The 21662-nt window shown below is 43.3% G+C and overlaps 1 protein-coding gene across 1 annotated transcript in view; it reads right to left on the bottom strand.

The window, feature by feature from the left end:
• The window catches only part of LOC115173584 (venom phosphodiesterase 1), a 35160-nt gene extending 17243 nt beyond the window's left edge, over nt 1-17917 (bottom strand). The window contains exons 1-16 of the mRNA XM_029731817.1: nt 17722-17917; nt 11234-11321; nt 10844-10978; nt 9223-9348; nt 8986-9046; nt 8726-8823; nt 8518-8597; nt 6548-6667; nt 6138-6247; nt 5954-6019; nt 5762-5834; nt 2304-2412; nt 1913-2041; nt 1795-1826; nt 1442-1569; nt 1258-1327 (exon numbers count right to left, since the gene is read on the bottom strand). Of these exons, the coding sequence (XP_029587677.1) occupies nt 1258-1327; nt 1442-1569; nt 1795-1826; nt 1913-2041; nt 2304-2412; nt 5762-5834; nt 5954-6019; nt 6138-6247; nt 6548-6667; nt 8518-8597; nt 8726-8823; nt 8986-9046; nt 9223-9348; nt 10844-10978; nt 11234-11321; nt 17722-17763 (1467 nt within the window). The 5' untranslated portion in view covers nt 17764-17917. The remainder of the gene's footprint in view (nt 1-1257; nt 1328-1441; nt 1570-1794; nt 1827-1912; nt 2042-2303; nt 2413-5761; nt 5835-5953; nt 6020-6137; nt 6248-6547; nt 6668-8517; nt 8598-8725; nt 8824-8985; nt 9047-9222; nt 9349-10843; nt 10979-11233; nt 11322-17721) is intronic.
• Between the last annotated feature and the right edge of the window lie 3745 nt (nt 17918-21662).

The raw sequence follows: 21662 nt of genomic DNA, 5'->3' as shown, positions 1-21662 counted from the left end.
TGTCCTTTGGGTGGTGGACCATTCTTGATACACAGAGGATACTGTGCAGCATTGTGGTTCTTGACACAAACCGGTACCATATCCCATCCAAAAGTACTTCAATCTTTTGTCTTGCCCATTCACCCCCTGAATGGCCCACAAACACAATACATGTCTCAATTGTCTCTATACTTAAAAATCCTTCTTTAACCTGTCTCTTCCCCTTCAGCTACACTGATTGAAGGGGATTTAACATGGGACATCAATAAGAGATCATAGCTTTCACCTGGTCAGTCTATGTCATGGAATGAGCAGGTGTTCCTAATGTTTTGTACACTCAGTTCAAAGATGTGTGTGTGTGTATATATATATATATATATATATAAAATACATACTGAACAAAAATATTAACACAACATGTAAAGTGTTGGTCCCATGTTTCATGAGCTGAAATAAAAGATTCCAGAAATGTTCCATACACACAAATAGCTTGTTTCTCTAAATTGTTTTGCACAAATTGTTTTTCCATCCCAGTTAGTGAGCATTTCTTTGCCAAAATAATCCATCCACCTGACAGGTGTGGCATATCAAGAAGCTGGTTTAAACAGCATGATCATTACACAGGTGCATCTTGTGCTGGAGACAATAAAAAGCCACTCTAAAATTTGCAACACAATGCCACCGATGTCTCAGGTTTTGAGGGAGCGTGCAATTGGCATGCTGACTGCAGGAATGTCCACCAGAGCTGTTGCCAGAGGATTGAATGTTAATTTCTCAACCGTAAGCCGAGAATTTGTCAATACGTCCAACCAGCCTCACAACCGCAGACCACGTGTAACCACGCCAGCCCAGGACCTCCACATCTGGCTTCTTCCCCTACGGGATTGATCGAGACCAGCCACTGGGACGGCTGATGAAACTGAAGAGTATTTCTGTCTGTGATAAAGCCCTTTTATGGGGGAAAAAAAACTCATTATGATCGTCTGAGCCTGGCTCCCCAGTGGGTGGGACTGGCTCCCAAGTGGGTGGGCCTATCCCCTCCCAGGCCCACCCATGGCTGTGCCCATGACTAGTAATGTAATATCCATAGATTAGGGTCTAATGAATGTATTTCAATTGACTGATTTCCTTATATTAACTGTAACTCAGCAAAATCGTTGAAATTGTTGCATGTTGCATTTATATTTTTGTTCAGTATATTTTTTAAACCAATGAAATTAAGTTTGTACTCATTAACTAACTGATTTATTTGAGTAAATGGATCTCCTTCCTACTCACATGCATACTGGCATCATCATTGTCATACCCATGAGCTCCACCTGCACAGAAGGTCAAAGACCCTGGGTATCTACAACATAACACAGAAATATGTAAGAAGCCAACATTTTTCTACATCATGCCCTACTAAAATCCACACCAGGGTTATGTTGATGAAGTAGGGTGGAGTTTCTTAAATCGGTACCTCTCGAACAGCCATCCTGGCTTGACTATCACGCTGACGTCCTCAATGCGTCTACTGTTTGCGTAGTGGAACCGCTTGGGCAGATAGTTTTTCAGGTAAGGCTTGACCTTCTGACCGTTCTTCTTGCACTGGAATCCCAAGAAAACAACACAATATTTTTGATCAATCAGTAGGTTTCTATAACAGATACAGTATGAGGGACAAAACATTATTGGACTGAATACAAACAACGTATGAACATCTTCAGTTTGCCTAAACATTTGATTATTCCTCAATTGGAGCATTTCCAGTCAATATGGCAATCACGGCTAGTTTAAATCAAGGTGAATGATTTATTGTAGCTTCTTACTCACCGTCATGTTGGCTACAAGTTGGGCCGAGTCCACTGTCAAAGGAAACAACAGGAATATGTCATTTTTATTGCGATACAAAGAAAAGGTACATTTTCTACATGTTTGGTCTTACACTCACAGGGTTGGTTTTTGTCATTGGATCTAATTCTCCCAAAAGGTCCCTCGTAGACATATAGATCACCAACATTTTCCACCTGGAGTAGATCCTGGAGGACTTCCTTCCTGTCACAACTTGTGTCCTCCATACCTATTGGTGTAGCCCAATAAAGTTTTTGTTGAAGTTTCCACACAAACTTATTTGTACAGCATTGAACTATTAAGCCACAACACTAATACAACAATGCTTACTATTTTTTCATGTTTGTAGACTAATTCCATATTATTCTAAATACATTACATTCTTAGATATACTAGGTCTATGGGAAAGAGGTCCATTTGCTGTCCAGATGTCAGATTTGTGGAGGTAAAGGGCGAATACATTTGATTCCTTTGATTTATTAGCCTCCTACCGTGGTCAGCTACGATGATGATGTTGAGACACTGATGCAGGTTTAGCTGTTTGAGTCCGTTCATCAGTTGACCAATGACCTTGTCCACTCCTGTGAGAGCCTCGATCAACTGAAATACAGTGAGAAACTTGTGAGACTGTTACATCCGTGACTGTAGTCTTCAATGACTTCATTGACCAAGGCTAATGGCACCCTCATCATAATTAAACCTTGATTATTGTTAAGTACCAGTCTATTTACAAAAAGTAAACACACTTTGACGTGTGTTTACTTGTGATTTATGCACGGTTATATGAAAACAAATGTTGAGTTCTATAAAAATAGAACATCTATGTCATTTTCTCTTGGGGTTACTACAATATGTAAATGTCATTAGATCATAACTTTGCATCATGATGATTTAACAATATGTTTGCATTTATAAGGCAACTGATTTGAAGGGGCCTTTTCAATGGAGAAAAAGTATGCCCAACATAATAGTCAACAGCACCATTTGTTCACATGTGAGCAAGACATTGAACTTTCACCTTTTGGTGAGCACTTTAATTTGGCGTTCAGCATTGAATCTAAGCCATGTGTTTTGTATACAGCAGTCATGGGTATGTATACAGTGGTCATGGATCAAAATCATTCAGTGGGTTGCTCTGTCTATCAAATCAAATCAAATGGTTTTTGTCACATGCACTGAATACAACAGATACCTTACAGTGAAATGCTTACTTACAAGCCCTTAACCAATTGATTTTATTTAACCTTCATTTAACTAGGCAAATCAGTTAAGAACAAATTCTTATTTGCAATGAAGGCCTACCCCGGCCAAACCCGGACGACGCTGGGCCAATTGTGTGCCGCCCTATGGGACTCCCAATCACGGCCGGATGTGATTCAGCCTGGATTCAAACCGGGGGCTGTAGTGTCCCCTCTTGCACTGAGATGCAGTGCCTTAGACCGCTGTGCCACTCGGGAGCCCAAAACCAACAATGCAGTTTTAAGAAAAATAAGTGTTAAGTAGAAAATAGATTAGTAAAAAATAAAAATAACAAATAATTAAAGAGCAACAGTAAAATAACAGTAGCGAGGCTATATACAGGGGGAACCGGTACAGAGTCAGTGTGTGGGGGCACAGGTTAGTCGAGGTAATTGAGGCAATATGTACATGTAGGTACAGTTAAAGTGACTATGCATAGATAATAAACAGAGAGTAGCAGCAGCATAAAAGAGGGGGGGCAATGCAAATAGTCTGGGTAGCCATTTGATTAGCTGTTCAGGACTCTTATTGATTGGGGGTAGAAGCTGTTAAGAAGCCTTTTGGACCTAGACTTGGTGCTCTGGTACCGGTTTCCGTGTGGTAGCAGAGAAAACAGTCTATGACTTGGGTGGCTGGAGTCTTTGACAGTTTTTTTTCCTCTGACACCGCCTGGTATTGAGGTCCTGGATGGCAGGAAGCTTGGCCCCAGTGATGTACTGGGCCGTTCGCACTACCCTCTGTAGTGCTATGCGGTCAGAGGCTGAGCAGTTGCCATACCAGGTGGTGATGCAACCAGTCAGGATGCTCTCGATGGGGCAGCTGTATAACTTTTTGAGGATCTGAGGATCCATGCCAAATCTTTTCAGTCTCTTGAGGGGGAATAGGCTTTGTCGTGCCCTCTTCACGAATGTCCTGGTGTGTTCGGACCATGATAGTTTGTTGGTGATGTGGACACCAAGGAACTTGAAGCTCTCTACCTGCTCCACTACAGCCCCGTCGATGAGAATGGGGGCGTGCTCGGTCCTCCTTTCCTGTAGTCCACAATCATCTCCTTTGTCTTGATCACGTTGAGGGAGAGGTTGTTATCCTGGCACCACATGACCAGGTTTCTGACCTCCTCCCTATAGGCTGTCTCATCGTTGTCGGTGATCAGGCCTACCACTGTTGTGTCGTCGGCAAACTTAATGATGGTGTTGGAGTCGTGCCTGGCCATGCAGTCATGAGTGAACAGGGAGTACAGGAGGGGACTGAGCATGCACCCCTGAGGGACCCCTGTTTTGAGGATCAGCATGGTCGATGTGTTGTTACCTACCCTTACCACCTGGGGACGGCCCGTCAGGAAGTCCAGGATCCAGTTGCAGAGGGAGGTGTTTAGTCCCAGGGTCCTTAGTGATGAGCTATGAGGGCACTATGGTGTTGAACGCTAAGCTGTAGTCAATGAGTAGCATTCTCACATAGGTGTTCCTTTTGTCCAGGTGGGAAAGGCCAGTGTGGAATGCAATCTATATTGCATCGTCTGTTGATCTGTTGGGGCAGTATGCAAATTGGAGTGGGTCTAGATTTTCTGGGATAATGGTGTTGATGTGAGCCATGTCCAGCCTTTCAAAGCACTTCATGGCTACAGATGTGAGTGCTACGGGTCTGTAGTCATTTTGGCAGGTTACCTTAGTGTTCTTGGGCACAGGGACTATGATGGTCTGCTTGAAACATGTTGGTATTACAGACTCAGTCAGGGACAGGTTGAAAATGTCAGTGAAGATACTTGCCATATGTTGTTGTTAATGAGAGTTGTGTCAGGGGTTGATTGTGGTGCTATAAAAGCATGTTAAAAGCAGTTACGAGAACAAAAACAAAGGGTAGTTCCGACACATGCCTGACCTAAACACAAGAAGTGAGCCTTTTTGGATTACATTACGTAACAACAAAGCAGTACATCATGACCTTTTGCTGTTTTGTCCTTGACAGGAATCGAACAACACCTTTGAGGCGGCAACCTTAATGCTTGACTGAAATAGGTGCCAGTACTCATTTTGTGTGCTGGTACTGTTTATATTTAGGTGCAGGAACTCTTCAGTAGTGTTAATTCTAATATTAGTTAATTTGTCATTTTGGTTATTTTATTAATAAAGATTTATGGGCCATTTCATCAAAGTACTTCAGAGCGTCTGAAGTGTATCTTATTAATGCGAGCGCTTTGGACTATAAAGTTCTATCAGAAAAAAAGATTATTCTGAGATAATTGGCTTTAATGTTCCGAACTCTCATTGGTTTGAATGGTGTCAGCAATTTTTCTTGTATTCTTTTGAACGTAACAACATGAATTGTTGCATTTGGAGTACTTTATAGGTAGAGAACATTGAACAGAACAAGGCTATGTCAATAACAACATTTTTTTTTAAATGCAGATATAGCTTTATTGTCCCAAGCTCTCGAATGGTAGATACAGTATAAGCTTAACAATCCTGAACCTGCTTTGACCTGCAGGTTGTTGTAAGGTTGTTGCACCAGAGGTATTTCAATAGTTTGCAGTTGCTTCCTCACCTCTTCTCCTTCCCTTAATATGCAATGATCTGAGAACACAGGGCAGGAGAAAGGTGGTGGACAGAAACCTGTTGTTTGCCCTTCGCCTCTCAAGGTATTTCAGTTAATTGCATATGAAATAACTTCAGACTAATGAGATGCATCCTGGTTGTTTTCCTATTGACCTTACCCCTCCACTGACAGGACCAAAGCTGTGCCCCGACTTGTCCGGCTCCTCGAGGTACAACGTGAAGAAATCTGGCCTGCAGGGACAACAATTGTTGTACACCACGACATTATACACAATGCACTTTAGGCTTGAATGTCTCTGATAAAGGCTTGCTAGTAGCTGGGATGCCTCTAACTTAAATGGGGGATTTACCTCTCATTATCTGGCAACTGTAGCCACTTCAGGAGTGTGAAGACCCTCTCCTCAAAAGGTATTTTTCTGAAATGAAATTAAAGGCATGATAATAGAAAATGACAGTTCTTATCATCTAAGGGCAATAAAGCTATTGGTATATTCATATATGAGAAACAAAATAATTGATTCCTGATTATATTACCCGTTGTAGTCTACGTGGATGTCTGGGAAACTGCCATTGATTTTGACATCTGAGCCAGGCCAGAAATACGTTCCTGCTCTTAGTCCTTGGTAACTGGCAGTGTGCCAAATCTACAATGGCAAGGTTATGAGTGAGAAGATTTTCGAATCACTGCTCAGTACTGATCGAAGTATTCTGTTGAGCAGAGAGTTGTGTTCTTTTGTGAACTACAGCAACACACGTAAATGCACTCCTCACAATGAAAAGAAAATATTGACGTCAGGCTGACTTTCAACGCTATGATCAAAAGATGGCAGTGGGCCCAGTATCTGACTGTGGGAAAATAAATAAAAGTATTCTTATCTTGCTTATCTAACTCTCTAAAGTTCTCAATGTGAATGGCAAAGCAGAAAGCAGCGGGGTGGGCTCACAGGCTGACCAAGGTACCATCTGGGGTTGGACTTCTCGTCGTTTGAAAGACTGAAGGAAGCGTCGAACACAGGGTCATACATCTTGTTGTCAACCAGCCCGTGGGACTCGGAGTACATGCCCTAAAGATGACACAGTGGACATTTTGTGAAGAAGAATACAAAATGAATGACACAGTTTTGGTAATGACACAAACTGATGTATATTTTTATTTATTATACGGTTGAAGTCGGAAGTTTACATACACCTTAGCCAAATACACACAGATCAGTTTTTCACAATTCCTGACATTTAATCCTTGTAAAAAATTCCCTGTCAGGTCAGTTAGGATCACCACTTCATTTAAAGAATGTGAAATGTCAGAATAATAGTAGAGAGAATTATTTATTTCAGCTTTAATTTCTTTCATCACATTCCCAGTGGGTCAAAAGTTTACATACACTCAATTAGTATTTGGTAGCATTGGCTTTAAATTATTTAACTTAGGTCAAACGTTTCGGGTAGTCTTCCACAAGCTTTCCACAATAAGTTGGGTGAATTTTGGCCCATTCCTCATGACAGAGCTGGTGTAACTGAGTCAGGTTTGTAGGCCTTCTTGCTCGCACACGCTTTTTCAGTTCTGCCCACAAATTTTCTATAGCATTGAGGTCAGGGCTTTGTGATGGCCACTCCAATACCTTGACTTTCTTGTCCTTAAGCCATTTTGCCACTACTTTGGAAGTATGCTTGGGGTCATTGTCCATTTAGAAGACCCATTTGCGACCAAGCTTTAACTTCCTGACTGATGTCTTGAGATGTTGCTTCAATATAGCCACATCATTTTCCTACCTCATGATGCCATCTATTTTGTGAAGTGCACCAGTCCCTCCTGCAGCAAAGCACCCCCACAACATGATGCTGCCACCCCCGTCCTTCACGGTTGGGATGGGGTTCTTCGGCTTGCAAGCCTCCCCCTTTTTCCTCCAAACATAACGATGCTCATTATGGCCAAACAGTTCTATTTTTGTTTCATCAGACCAGAGGATATTTCTCCAAAAAGACCAATCTTTGTCTCCATGTGCAGTTGCAAACCGTAGTCTGGCTTTTTTTATGGTGGTTTTGGAGCAGTGGCTTCTTCCTTGCTGAGCGGCCTTTCAGGTTGTGTCGTTAAAGGACTCGTTTTACTGTGCTTATAGATACTTTTGTACCTGTTTCCTCCAGCATCTTCACAAGGTCCTTTGCCGTTGTTCTGGGATTGATTTGCACATTTCGCACCAAATTACGTTCATCTCTAGGAGACAGAACGCGTCTCCTTCCTGAGCGGTATGACGGCTGCGTGGTCCCATGGTGTTTATACTTGCGTACTATTGTTTGTACAGATGAACGTGGTACCTTCAGGCGTTTGGAAATTGCTCCCAAGGATGAACCAGACTTGTGGAGGTCTACAATTCTTTTCCTGAGGTCTTGGCTGATTTCTTTTGATTTTCCCATGATGTCAAGCAAAGAGGCACTGTGTTTGAAGGTAGGCCTTGAAATACATCCACAAGTACACCTCCAATTGACTCAAATTATGTTAATTAGCCTATCAGAAGCTTCTAAAGCCATGACATAATTTTCTGGAATTTTCCAAGCTGTTTAAAGGCACAGTCAACTTAGTGTTTGTAAACTTCTGACCCACTGGAATTGTGATACAGTGAATTATAAGTGAAATAATCTGTCTGTAAACAATTGTTGGAAAAATTACTTGTGTCCTAACCGAGATGTCCTAACCGACTTGCCAAAACTATAGTTTGTTAACAAGAAATGTGTGGAGTGGTTGAAAAACTAGTTTTAATGACGCCAACCTAAGTGTATGTAAACTTCCGACTTCAACTGTATATTTGATATCCCCTTTTTGGCTAATATACAATTCTGTGGGTTTTTAAAAAGTCATACCTGGCATAGTGCATAACAATGGGGTTGTGTGTGAGGATATATACAGTATGAGGCTAACCGTGGCAATGGTGTAGTGATTAGGGAAGGTAATGCTGGGGAACACAGGCTGCATGTAAGGTGCAGAGGTGCCACAGGTTCCTGTTAGAGGGATAAGGATATTGAAAATGATTAGCCCTTATGTGCAAGCCCATTGGTATGGTTACGGCAGTTGAATAGGGACGATGGCACAAACTGATCCCATCTGACAAAGGGATGATGGGACTCACTCAGTTTGTCTAGGACGGGGATGAGGGAACTCCATGTTTGTTGATACTCTGCTCTCAAGCCGTCCAGTGAGATGAGGAGCAGCGGCTGCAGTTTAAAGCTAAGGGTAAAAATATAGATTTTAGAAACATTTAGAAAATATGTAGAATTTTACATTTTACATTTAGTTTAGTAATTCAGGTAGATATTGAAGCCTTTTCTAATCATCTTGGCATTCTTGTTTTTTTCAATTTTGTGCATTCCTTTTTGCACTAAAACGTACTTCGCTGGACATTTAGGGCTCGCCAAATCCACACAGTCATCTGCCACCCATTCTGTCTCTCCTTCATTCATGGGAAAACAAGTACAAGTGAGAAAATGGAAGAAAAAAAATAATTTCAGGTGTTCCTCCAAATCTGTCTCAATGCAAACATTTGAGCTATTGAGTCCATTGGATGCACACACATGGATACATGGTAATGTGTACATTGACGTGTACATTTCATAACGTTCTTCTCACCTTGACAGACATGTTTGAAGTTGGTACAACAGTCACCAGCACCCAGGCAGTCGTCAGAGCAGTGGCACCTGCTCTCCACCAACCTCGTTTCTCCACAGCGCAGTTTGGTGCACTCCCATTGTTGAGCTGTTGGATAAAGCCATTAGAAGTGGTGAAGCTAGCTAAACCATAATAAGCTGATATGTGAAGAAGGTAACAATTCTGTCATCAAAGTTCAGTGTTTTCTTAGTTGAATAAAGTGGTAGACTTGAACCCTATCGGTCATGATATGCTATCATAAAAAATTATACAACATGACAAGACCCAACATGACAAGACCCATGACTAAAATGTAAAATGTTATTTATATTACAGCATATTAGATGACTGTCATTCATATTCCATTCACCCAGTTCAATGTAACATCGATAGGTTTAGGCTACTACATAATACTCTAATTTTCCCTATAATATCATGAGGTTGCTAAAACCTATCCTATGAATGAAAGCTTACAACCTAGGTGCACACAGGTCAAGAGAAACATGTGAGGCCTTGCACACGCTTGCCTACATCTAGCTGGTAAAGAGGGTGTAATCATTAGTCCAACAGTTGCAAACGAGAGTTCAGGTATGTTCATTCCTGTTTCGTTCTGTTTGCTTCCGTTTAAGAGATGTTTTTCAACAGAATTGGCGGAATGAATACACCCCGTGTAAACACAGTTCACTTTCATAGCAGCTACGTTGTACTCCTTCTCGCATCTATTCACTCTCATCCTCTCACCTTTTCTCTTTGTGCACTTCAATGCACAACACATCAGCTGTATGTGACCAGGTGAAAAAACCTTTCCAAGCCAAACCATATCATAACCACTACACACAGCCTACATCGTTGTCACCATATTAGCTAAAGTAACATCATAGTCAACATAGCTAAAATAACTAACACGTTAGTAAACCGCTACAATCATACAGTAACGTTACAGTGTATAGTCAGTAAGCAGTTTAGCAGTTACACCGGCGGGCCCCGGTGGCAATACATTTGTTAAACCAAAAGCTTACCTTGACTTGGAAGAGTTCCAGTGTTGTGTTGGATAGTCATAGCCAGCTAGATAACATAGAATCCCTCTATTTGAGCCGGGTGTTTGAGTAGGCTAAACTAGCTAGCTGCATTTGCAAAAAACATGAAATCTCTATCTCTTTCTTGCTTCTCCTTCATTTATAAAGAAATGAATTTGTTCAAAACTGTTCAACTATTGTTTTTGTCTCTCTTTGAGTCAACTACTCACCACATTTTATGCACTGCAGTGCTAGCTAGCTGCAAAAACAAATAGTTGAACAGTTTATGCTTTCAGTACTAGATTAATTCTCTAATCCTTTGATTGGGTGGACAACATGTCAGTTCATGCTACTAGAGCTCTGATAGGTTGGAGGATGTCCTCCGGAAGTTGTCATAATTACTGTGTAAGTCTATGGAAGGGTGTGAGAACCATAAGCCTCCTAGGATTTGTATTGAAGTCAATATATTCAGAAGAGGACGGAAACTATCTGTCCTCCGGCTAAACCATGGTGCTACCCTACAGAGTGCTGTGGCGCGCCCCAGAGATTGGGAACCACTGATGTAATTTACAGTAAACATGGCTCACTTGGTTGGAAACAGATGTCCTGAAAGTCATAGCAACAGTTATTGTTGGTGACACACTGAGTATCACAGCGACAGCCTGGTGTCTCATCGTCGAAGGGCTCAAAGCATCTGTTCTTGCAGGAGGTATTGGGAACCACTGGAACACATGAAGGTACACTGAGCACTTCCAGTGGATTTCACAGGTGCAGCTTATACAGTAGAACAGGGGGCACCAACTGATGGCTCGCGGGCCAAATCCGGCCCACGAGCCAATTTGATTTGGCACACCAAGGAAGTGTTTATTTTATTGTTGAAGTGGTGATATCAAATATCACATATTATTGTAATTATACATATTGTGGTTGTGTAAGTGATTTTTTTACAGAATCTGCTCCAATAACAAATAGTGTACCTTTGTTTCGACAGTCCTCTAGTTGTAAACCAAGCCCCAGTCCGAGCCCTAGGATTATGGTGACCATAGAGATCGCCAAAGCACCTATCTACACATACAGACACACACAAACACATACATACGTGTACGCGCACACACACAAACACACACACACACACACAGTATCAGTATCAGTACAAGTATCAACCACAAAGACACTAGTTCTATTACAAAATGTTTTTGAAAAAAGGGCATCCCATTTACTGTGGTATACCAAGACGGTAACACTTTACAATAAGGTTCCATTTGTAAAGGGCTTATAAACGGTTTGTAATTACGATATTAACGCTTATTTAATCATTTTTAAATGCATTATTAACCATTAATAAATGAGTTGTAACAAATGGGTCAAAATAGTGCTTGCCAAATAGTGAGCCACTATTTACCTCCAGTTATCAACCATTTGTAAATGCACTTCCAAATGCGTATAATATTGAACCCTTATGTATCATCATGCAACCTTATTTTCAATGGTTGCACAGTTAAACTATAGTCATTTTCTCACTTTTGGGTGTGATGCATTGTTGCTCTGTCCCAGAAACAGAAGAGGATGGTTTTCAGACCAATGGTCAACTCCCATGATGTGTCTTTCCCCCACGTTTGAAACCCTGATGATGCATTGGTACACATATTAAAGGCCTCATCTGAAGAGACCTCATCTGAAGATCTCAAGCCATATTACTGGTGTGGTTCGCTGGTTTCTGAAAAATGTCCCCTACTTTGTGAGATCTGCCCATCTGTGAAACGTGTTTGAAATAAAGATGACCTGGAACGTGTCCAGAATGTTGTGTTGACACTGACATTATGTGACAGTGCGTAATGAAGAATCATGATGGATGTGGCTATGAGAAGTGTGCAAAGTCCAGAAAGAAGAGATTGCATGAAATAATCATTGTTCACAGGATCAAAATGATGATATGGAGAGAGGGTAAATTCTCTATGCAATTTGTTTCACTTTTGAATACAGAAATGCTGCTGGATGATTTAGCACGCTGCTCAGTTAGCTAAGTTTAGCTAGCTTTTGTTTAGCTAGCGTTTGTGGATTAGCATGCTAGCTAGCTATAGTAGTTACCTAACTAGCTGTTAGCTGGTAAGTTAGCTAGCTAGCATTATGTTTCTACACACTAACATGAGTGCTTCCAATTTTAAGACGAACTTACTAGCTAGCTAGCTAACTAGCTAGTGATAACTAGCTAACCCCTTTCATCTGTGGTAGCTAGCTACTGGTGTTAGAAAGTTTTATTTTTTATTTTTATTTCCCCTTTATTTAACCAGGTAGGCTAGTTGAGAACAAGTTCTCATTTGCAACTGCGACCTGGCCAAGATAAAGCAAAGCAGTTCGACACATACAACAACACAGAGTTACATGTTAAACACTGGCTATTATTAGTTTTAGCTAGCAGTGGATAACATAACAAGCTAAGGCTAAATGGTGGGAATCATGATGATGATATCCAAGCACAACTCCAACACCATCATTAAGTTTGCCGACGACACAACGGAGGTAGGCCTGATCCCCGACAACGATGAGACAGCCTCTAGGGAGGAGCTCAGAGACCTGGCAGTGTGGTGCCAGGACAACAACCTCTCCCTCAACATGATCAAGACAAAGGAGATGATTGTGGACTTCAAGAAAAGGAGGGACGAGCACACCCCCATTCTCATCGTCAAGGCTGTAGTCGACCAGGTTGAGAGCTTCAAGTTCCTTGCTGTCCACATCACCAACAAACTATCATGGTCCAAACATATCAAGAAAATCGTGAAGAGGGCACGACAACACCTATTCCCCCTCAGGAGACTGAAAATATTTGGCATGGGTCCTCAGATCCTCAAAAAGTTCTGCAGCTGCACCATCAAGACCTTCCTGACTGGTTGCATGACTGCCTGGTATGGCAACTGCTCGGCCTCCGACTGCAAGGCACTACAGGGGGTAGTGCGTACGGCCCAGTACATCACTGGGGCCAAGCTTCCTGCCATCCAGGACCTCAGAGGAAAGCCCTAAAACCCCACGGAATCTGTTTTTCTTCAATATAGCCACGCAGCACACTGAACATCCCCTGTGCCATTTCATGCTCGGGAATTGTGAGACAGAACAATATGTCTTCGTGAGTAGCATCCCCTGACATGTAGCTGACAAAAGTCATTGCATGGTCATCTCGGCCCTCACAGCTAACGTCCATTTGGAGAGCATAAGCTGGGGAGTTTTTGAGTTGTTCAGTCAGTTTCCTCCTAATTGCTAGCTCTAGCATACATTCTTAGTTTCACAGGGTTATCTGGCAAAGGTATTGATGGGAGTTTCTGTGCTTCTGCCTCCCCACACATTGTTTTCACCATATCAATTGCAGCCGGTAATTTCAAAGTCTCTGCAATAGTGTGTGGTTTCATAGCGTAGTGGGCTTAGCCATTCGCTGTGGGTATGATTCAAGTGCAAGGGTCAAGTGCGGCCTTTTCCCACGATCTAAGGACTCTCTCTGGTTGAATTTTTACTATTACATTTAATTAATTGTCATTTTGTCATGCCTGCTCCCACTTCCCCTCGAGCGCCAGGCTGCCCTTCATTATGCACACCTGTCACCATCTTTACGCACATTAACGATCATTGGACTCACCTGGACTCCTTCACATTGTTGATTGCCCCCTCTATCTGTTTGTTCCTCAGTTTTGTGCCCTGTGTCAGCCTTATTTTCATCATGTCGTTTTGTACCCCCCGTCCAGACACTGTTCTTCTTTTGTTTGATGTCCGTCTTCCATTAAATGTTCACTCCCTGTACTTGCTTCTCGTCTCCAGCGTCGGTCCTTACAGAATGCTGACACCACTATTTGAAGCATCAGGGAGTTTTTGTTTTTTGTTTTTAGTGGTAACGTTGCGTCCGGGTGCTGGGTTCCGCCTCAACCGGATCGTCAGGCTCCCATGCCTCAGCCGGGTCGTCGGGCTCCCACGCCTCAGCTGGCTCGTCGGGCTTAACCGCCTCAGCCTGCCAGTCCGGCGCCCATGCCTTGGCCGGCTGTCAGGCTCACCCAGGTGGGATGCCGGGGGGCGCCCCTAGAGGGGGGGTACTGTCACGCCTGTTCCCACTTCCGCTCTCTGGCGCTCTAGGGCGCCAGGCTGTCCTTCATTACGCGCACCTTTCACCATCATTACGCACATCAACGATCTTTGGACTCACCTGGACTCCTTCACATTGTTGATTGCCCCCTCTATCTGTTTGTTCCTCAGTTTTGTGCTCTGTGTCAGCATTATTTTCGTCATGTCGTTTTGTTCCCCCCGTCCAGACGCTGTTCTTCTTTTGTTTGATGTCCGTCTTCCATTAAATGTTCACTACCTGTACTTGCTTCTCGTCTCCAGCGTCGGTCCTTACACATTTAGATTTTTAAGGTTAACCATATTACAGTGATTTAGGGAGACAAAGATGATTTTATAATATTAATAATTTAAAATATATATTTTTACAAGGATTTTGGAAATTCTCCCGCGACCCCATTTTCATATCAGGCAACCCCACATGGGGTTGCGACCCTTAGTTTAGGAACCGCTATAGTAGAGTAATGTAGCTATTGTCTATGCTAAATTGTCATAAATTCCTCTTATCTCCCAAACATTCCCATAAGGTCTCTGTCACGTTCTGACCAGTAAAGGGGTTATTTGTTATTGTAGTTTGGTCAGGACGTGGCAGGGGGGTATTTGTTTTATGTGGTTCAGGATGTGTGTTTATGTAGAGGGGTGTTTGGTTAGTGTTTTCCGGGGTTTTTGGCCTATGTACTATGTTAGTATATTTCTATGTTCTAGTCTAGTCTTTTTAGTTCTAAGTTTAGTTTATTGATTTGGCCTTCAATTGAAGGTAGCTGTTCCTCGTTGCCTCTGATTGAAGGTCCTATATAGAGGGGTGTGCTTTGTTTGGGTTTTGTGGGAAGTTGTGATTGCATAGCTGTGTTTAGCCTGTAATCATGTTCGTTCGTACATTTTCTTGTTTTGTTTTCTTAAGTGTTCTAAATAAATATATAATGAGCACTCAACCCGCTGCGCTTTGGTCCACTTACTACGACGACCGTTACAGTCTCAGATTTCAGGATGGGAAAATGCTTAACAAGAAAGAAGCGGATGAAGACAGAATGGGACCATTAGACCCTATGTTGTATTTTAAATAATTAATCTGTCAATTTCTCTTCTGATTGGTAATGTTAAAAAGGGGAGAAAAAGACACCCCTGTTAATCTGAATTAGCTAGGCTACTCACTATTCCAATGATAGGCTACAGATTTGAGTCACTGCAATTAAAATTGTTTTCCCAATGTATCCTTCTATTAAATTCAATTTTTTTTCTTACTATGTATTGCATGTTTGAGGAGATGACTGTATATACTGTTAGAAATGTTTGTAAAAACATGAATAAATGGCCAGAAGTGTTCCACTTTTTTTTAAGGTATTTTATTTTTTGAAGTTATAAATACTGGTAGGCCTAACTCATTAATAAATGGTCAATATGTTCCCATTTTCTTTAAAGTGTATAGATCTGTCATTCTCATTGAAAGCAAGTCTAAGAAGTGATAGATCTGTTTTTATGTGTGCTATTTCAAAACCTTTCGGTTTTGTACACCAGCTTCAAACAGCTGAAAATACAATATCTTTGGTTATGGAAAGTATATTTCACAGCGGTTTAGATGGTACAATGATTCTCTACACAATGACTGCTTGTTTCGTTACATAAACTGAAATTAGGCAAACTGTTAGAATTTTAGCAACCAGGAAATGGTGGAGCGATATTGCACCTTTAAATGTATTTTTTGATAACTCAGTTATAAATGTTTACAGGCCTGTTGTTTAAGAAACATGATACTTTTAGCAGTTATAAATGTTGTTAACTCAGTTATAAACGTTTCTAGGTCTGACACCTTTAAAATAAGGTATACTTTTAGCAGTTATACATGTGGGTAAATCATTTATAGATGATTTGAGAGTTCAGTCAGAAGTTAGACATACTTATAGGCAGTATTGGGTACTCATCACTACATACATGAGAGAAGATTCAACACTTTGTTAAACATGTTCAGTCAATGAATGGTGGGTGGTGTGATCCCGTGTGGCTCAGTTGGTAGAGCATGGTGTTTGCAACACCAGGGTTGTGGGTTCGATTCCCACGGGGGACCAGTACGGGGGAAAAAAAGTATTAAATGTATGCATTCACTACTGTAAGTCGCTCTGGATAAGAGCGTCTGCTAAATGACTAAAATGTAAATGTAAAAAATGGTGTGAAGACCAAAACAATCAACATTGTGAGAGGATACCTCCTCCAATGTTTCACCAATTAAAAGTATTACGGTTACCATTTCACAGCAGAGCGTTCACCATACTTAGACTATCACAGAGAAGTGATGTGTGTTGATATTATCTGGTCATCTGTTAAGGGGTAATGACGATTGAATAATGTCCTGGATGTAATTACCAAGGCATCAGGGTTTCAAAGGTCAGTCAAGACACATCATAAAAACCAACCTCCTCTGTTCCTGGGACAGAGCAACAATGCATCACACCCAAAAGTGAGAAAATGACTAAAGTTTAACTGTGCAACCATTGAAAATGAGGTTGCAAGATGACATAAAGGTTAATCTTATAAACATTTGTAAGTGCATTTATAAATGGTTAATAGCAGGAGGTAAATATTAGTTTACTATTTGGCAAACACTGACCAGTTATTACACTATTTTGGCCAATGTGATATAACTGTTTATTAATGGTTTATAAGGCATTTACAAATGATTAAATAACCGTTCTAACCCATTTATTACCCCTTTACAAATGGAACCTTATTGTAAAGTGTTACGAAATAAAATGTAGGGTTGCTGAGTCACTGTGGAGAACATATGGTAAAGAATTTGCAAAGGACACAAATACACTGGGCATGTGGAGTGGGCAATACACAACAAGCACACAACTGTGATGGTAAAGCTACCAGTCCCACTGAAAAAACTTTCCCAAACAATGACCTTATATGCCTTACGAGTATCCTTTTGATTGTCATGAGCATTTTTTTGTAGTGCATTTCATGAGTAGTATAAGTATTCTCCCAAGAGTAGTTTATTTGTATGCATTATAAAGTACAATTACACCCTTTCCCATAAATCCAATCCATCTTATGTATTTCCTATCTCGGTAACACTTAAACTACTTAAAGCCTGCTGGTATGTTTTATAACTTACATTAAGCATTTATGAGCCTTTGTAAGGTTTTATAATAACGATTATAATATGTTATGTCTATGTATCAACATTTCAACTGGTTGGTATTTACTTAGGATTGCGATTAAATGATGAGACAAAAGTCTTACAATACATTATGACTGCATCATGTTGAATATTACCTGCAGGCTTTAAGTTTAGTATTACCCATATCTCATCATACACCATTTCCATTAGTGAAACATTCAAAAGAAGCTGGATGTTGGATGCACTTACGACAATAGTCTTCTTGCCCAGCAACTCCTTGCTTATCCCCATACTTGAGAGCTGTCCAGTTCTAAACACAGTCAACACAGGGTGCTACTTCACCACAACAGTGAACTCTGGAACTTCATGAGCGTGGGAAAGTAACTTATTGTCAGAAGAGGGAATCTCATGTTTCTGCAACTGTAAAATGCAAGAGACCAATTGAAAGCTTTGGGAACCTCTCCAGAACTCAGCTGATATTAAGCTTTACAGAAAAAGTTAATGATTTACAGGGAAGACGTTTTGCAACTCTGATTTTACAATGTTCAGATCTGATTGAAGAGGGCTGAAAGGTTAGAGAGGCGAGCCAGCAACCGGAGGGTTGCAAATTGAAATCCAATGTCCAACAAGAAAATCTGTTGGGAAGTGAGCTGGCAGCCAGAGGATTGTTGGTATCAAATCCTAGATGCCATTGCCTGCCGTTGTGCCCTTGAGCAAAACACTTAACCCCCCCACAATAGCTCCCCGCACCTCTCCAAAAGCCTGTGTATATATGTGTCTTTCAGAGTGGTTGGGTTGAAAGTGAAAGTCATATTTCGGTTGGACCCAGTGTGTAATTGACCAATAAAGTGATCTTAATCTTAAAGAGAGAGTAGGAGACTTTATTCATTTATAGGGCAAGTATTGCCCTGGTCGTATTAGGAATTGGTGAACAATTGTTGATGGTGCAATTGTTGAAATAAAGAAATATAGATCATTTAAATCAGCAATCAGCAGTTGAAACAATAATAAAGTGTCATGATTGTCGTAAGGAGTGGACCAAAACGCAGCGGGGAAATGTATACTCATCTTCTTTTTTATTTGAAGAAGGAAAAACAAAATAAACACGTATACAAAAAACAAACGACTCCAAACAGTCCCGTCAGGTGCAACAAACACTAAACCAGGAAATAACTACCCACAAACCCCCATCAAACAAACACCCCTATAAATAGGACCTTCAATCAGAGGCAATGAGGAGCAGCTGCCTCCAATTGAAGGTCAACCCAATAAACACCACCTAAAAATAGACAAACTAGAAATAACATAGAAATACACTAACATAGAACATAACCCAAACAACCCCGAACCACACTAAGCAAACACCCCCTGCCAGGCCCTGACCAAACTACAATAACAAACAGCCCCTTTACTGGTCAGGACGTGACAGTACCCCCCCCCCCCCCCCCCCCCCCCAAAGGTGCATACCCCGGATGCACCTTAGACAACAAAAAAAATAAACAAAATAAACCCCACCACAAAAATAATCCCCTAACTAAAGGGAGGGAAGGGAGGGTGGCCACCGTCACCGACGGTTCTTGTGCTACACCGCCCCCTCCCCAACCTCCTACTACGGAGGTGGATCTGGCTCCGGCCTTACTCCCCAACCTAACCTGTCCACCCCCGCTAACTGCTTATTATTATTTACCCTTCCGGAAGTCTCTGGACTAAGGTGCATCGTTGAAGACCTCGGGCTGATGCGCATCGCTGGAGACCTCGGACTTGAGGGCGACTCTGGGAGCTCCGGACTGGAGGGCCGTCTCTGCTGGCTCCGGACTGGAGGGCCGTCTCTGCTGGCTCCGGACTGGAGGGCCGTCTCTGCTGGCTCCGGACTGGAGGGCCGTCTCTGCTCGCTCTGGACTGGAGGGCCGTCTCTGCTCGCTCCGGACTGGAGGGCCGTCTCTGCTGGCTCCGGACTGGAGGGCCGTCTCTGCTCGCTCCGGACTGGAGGGCCATCTCTGCTCGCTCCGGACTGGAGGGCCGTCTCTGCTCGCTCCGGACTGGAGGGCCGTCTCTGCAGGCTCCGGACTGGAGTGCCGTCTCTGCTCGCTCCGGACTGGAGGGCCGTCTCTGCAGGCTCCGGACTGTGGGCCGTCTCTGCAGGCTCCGGACTGTGGGCCGTCTCTGCAGGCTCCGGACTGTGGGCCGTCTCTGCAGGCTCCGGACTGTGGGCCGTCTCTGCAGGCTCCGGACTGTGGGCCGTCTCTGCAGGCTTCGGACTGTGGGCCGTCTCTGCAGGCTCCGGACTGTGGGCCGTCTCTAGACGGGGTACTGTCGCCGGAAGCTCTGGATGGGGCACTGTCACCGGAAGCTCTGGACGGGGAACTGTCGTCGGAAGCTCTGGACGGGGAACTGTCGTCGGAAGCTCTGGACGGGGAACTGTCGTCGGAAGCTCTGGACGGGGAACTGTCGTCGGAAGCTCTGGACGGGGAACTGTCGTCGGAAGCTCTGGACGGGGAACTGTCGTCGGTAGCTCTGGACGGGGAACTGTCGTCGGAAGCTCCGGACGGGGAACTGTCGTCGGAAGCTCTGGTGCGTGGGGCTGGTACTGGAGGTACCAGACTGGAGACACGCACCCCAAGGCTAGTGCGAGGAGCGGGAACTGGATACACTGGGTCATGAGTAGGCACCGACGGTCTGGAGCGCACCACCTACACAACCCGTCCTGGCTGGATGGTAACAGTAGCTCTGCACGAGCGGAGTGCTGGCACAGGGCGAACTGGGCTGTGCAGAGGCCTGATGGCTGCCGTGCGTAGAGCAGGCGTAGGGTAGCCTGGGCCTAGGAGGCGCACTGGTGGCCAGATGTGCTGTGCAGGCATACTCCTACCCGGCTAGATGCCCACTCTAGCACGGTACTTGCGAGGGGCTGGGATCGCTCGCACCGGACTGTGCGTGCGCATGGGCGAGATCGTGCGCACTTCCGCATCCACCGGTGCTCTCATGATCTGTTGCTCCCCATAATAAGCACGGGGAGTTGGCTTAGGTCTATTACCTGACCTAGCCACTCTCCCCGTGTGCCCCCTCCCCAAAAAAATTATTGGGGCTGCCTCTCGCACTTGCCAATCGGCGCGTATAACGCCTCGTAATTGCGTCTTTCTGCCTTGGCTGCCTCCAGCTCCTCCTTAGGGTGCTGGTACTCCCCAGCCTGGTGCCATGGTCCTGCCCCGTCCAGGATCTCCTCCCATGTCCATGAATCCTTATATTCCTCCTGCTGCTCCTTCCTCCGCTGTTTGGTCCGTTTGTGGTGGGTAGTTCTGTCACGATTGTCATAAGGAGTGGACCAAAACGCAGCGGGAAAATGTATACTCATCTTCTTTTTTATTTGAAGAAGGAAAAACAAAATAAGCACGTATACAAAAAACAAACGACTCCAAACACTCCCGTCAGGTGCAACAAACACTAAACCAGGAAATAACTACCCACAAACCCCCATCAAACAAACACCCCTATAAAAAGGACCTTCAATCAGAGGCAACGAGAAGCAGCTGCCTCCAATTGAAGGTGAACCTAATAAACACCACATAGAAATAGACCAACTAGAAATAACATAGAAATACACTAACATAGAATATAACCCAAACAACCCCTAACCACACTAAACAAACACCCCCTGCCACGCCCTGACCAAACTACAATAACAAACAGCCCCTTTACTGGTCAGGACGTGACATAAAGTGTTTCCCTTGCCCCTGTTTCAGTGAAAAGCTGAGGGATGGGGCTGGAGAAATGTACTGTAACCACCCTCAAATTCATATACAGAGCTATGGATGCAAAAATGACAGTGTTGTTTTTTTAGTGCCCCTACAGGGCACTAACTGTATGTTGCTCTGGAGGAACTGCCCCTCCCTACCTTCAGGCTATGCTCATACCCAACACCCCAACCCGAGCACCGTTCTGTCACAGCTCCCGCTCAGCCCAGTCCAAGTTCTTCTCTGTCCCGGCACCCCAGTGGTGGAACCAGCTTCCCCCTGAAGCTAGGACAGCAGAGTCCCTGCCCATCTTCCGAATGCACCTGAAACCCTACCTGTTTAAAGAGTATCTTAAATAATCCCCCTCCTCACCTAGACCCCCCCCCCCAAAAAAAAAATCCTGAACCAACACTTGCACTTGACTCCCCCCCCCTCCCTTTCCTAGCTCTGACTTTGCTGATA

Source organism: Salmo trutta, chromosome 34 (assembly GCF_901001165.1).
Source record: "Salmo trutta chromosome 34, fSalTru1.1, whole genome shotgun sequence".
Taxonomy (NCBI): Eukaryota; Metazoa; Chordata; class Actinopteri; order Salmoniformes; family Salmonidae; genus Salmo; species Salmo trutta.
Note: the sequence above shows the minus strand (reverse complement) of the source record. Positions and strands in the feature narration are given on the sequence as shown.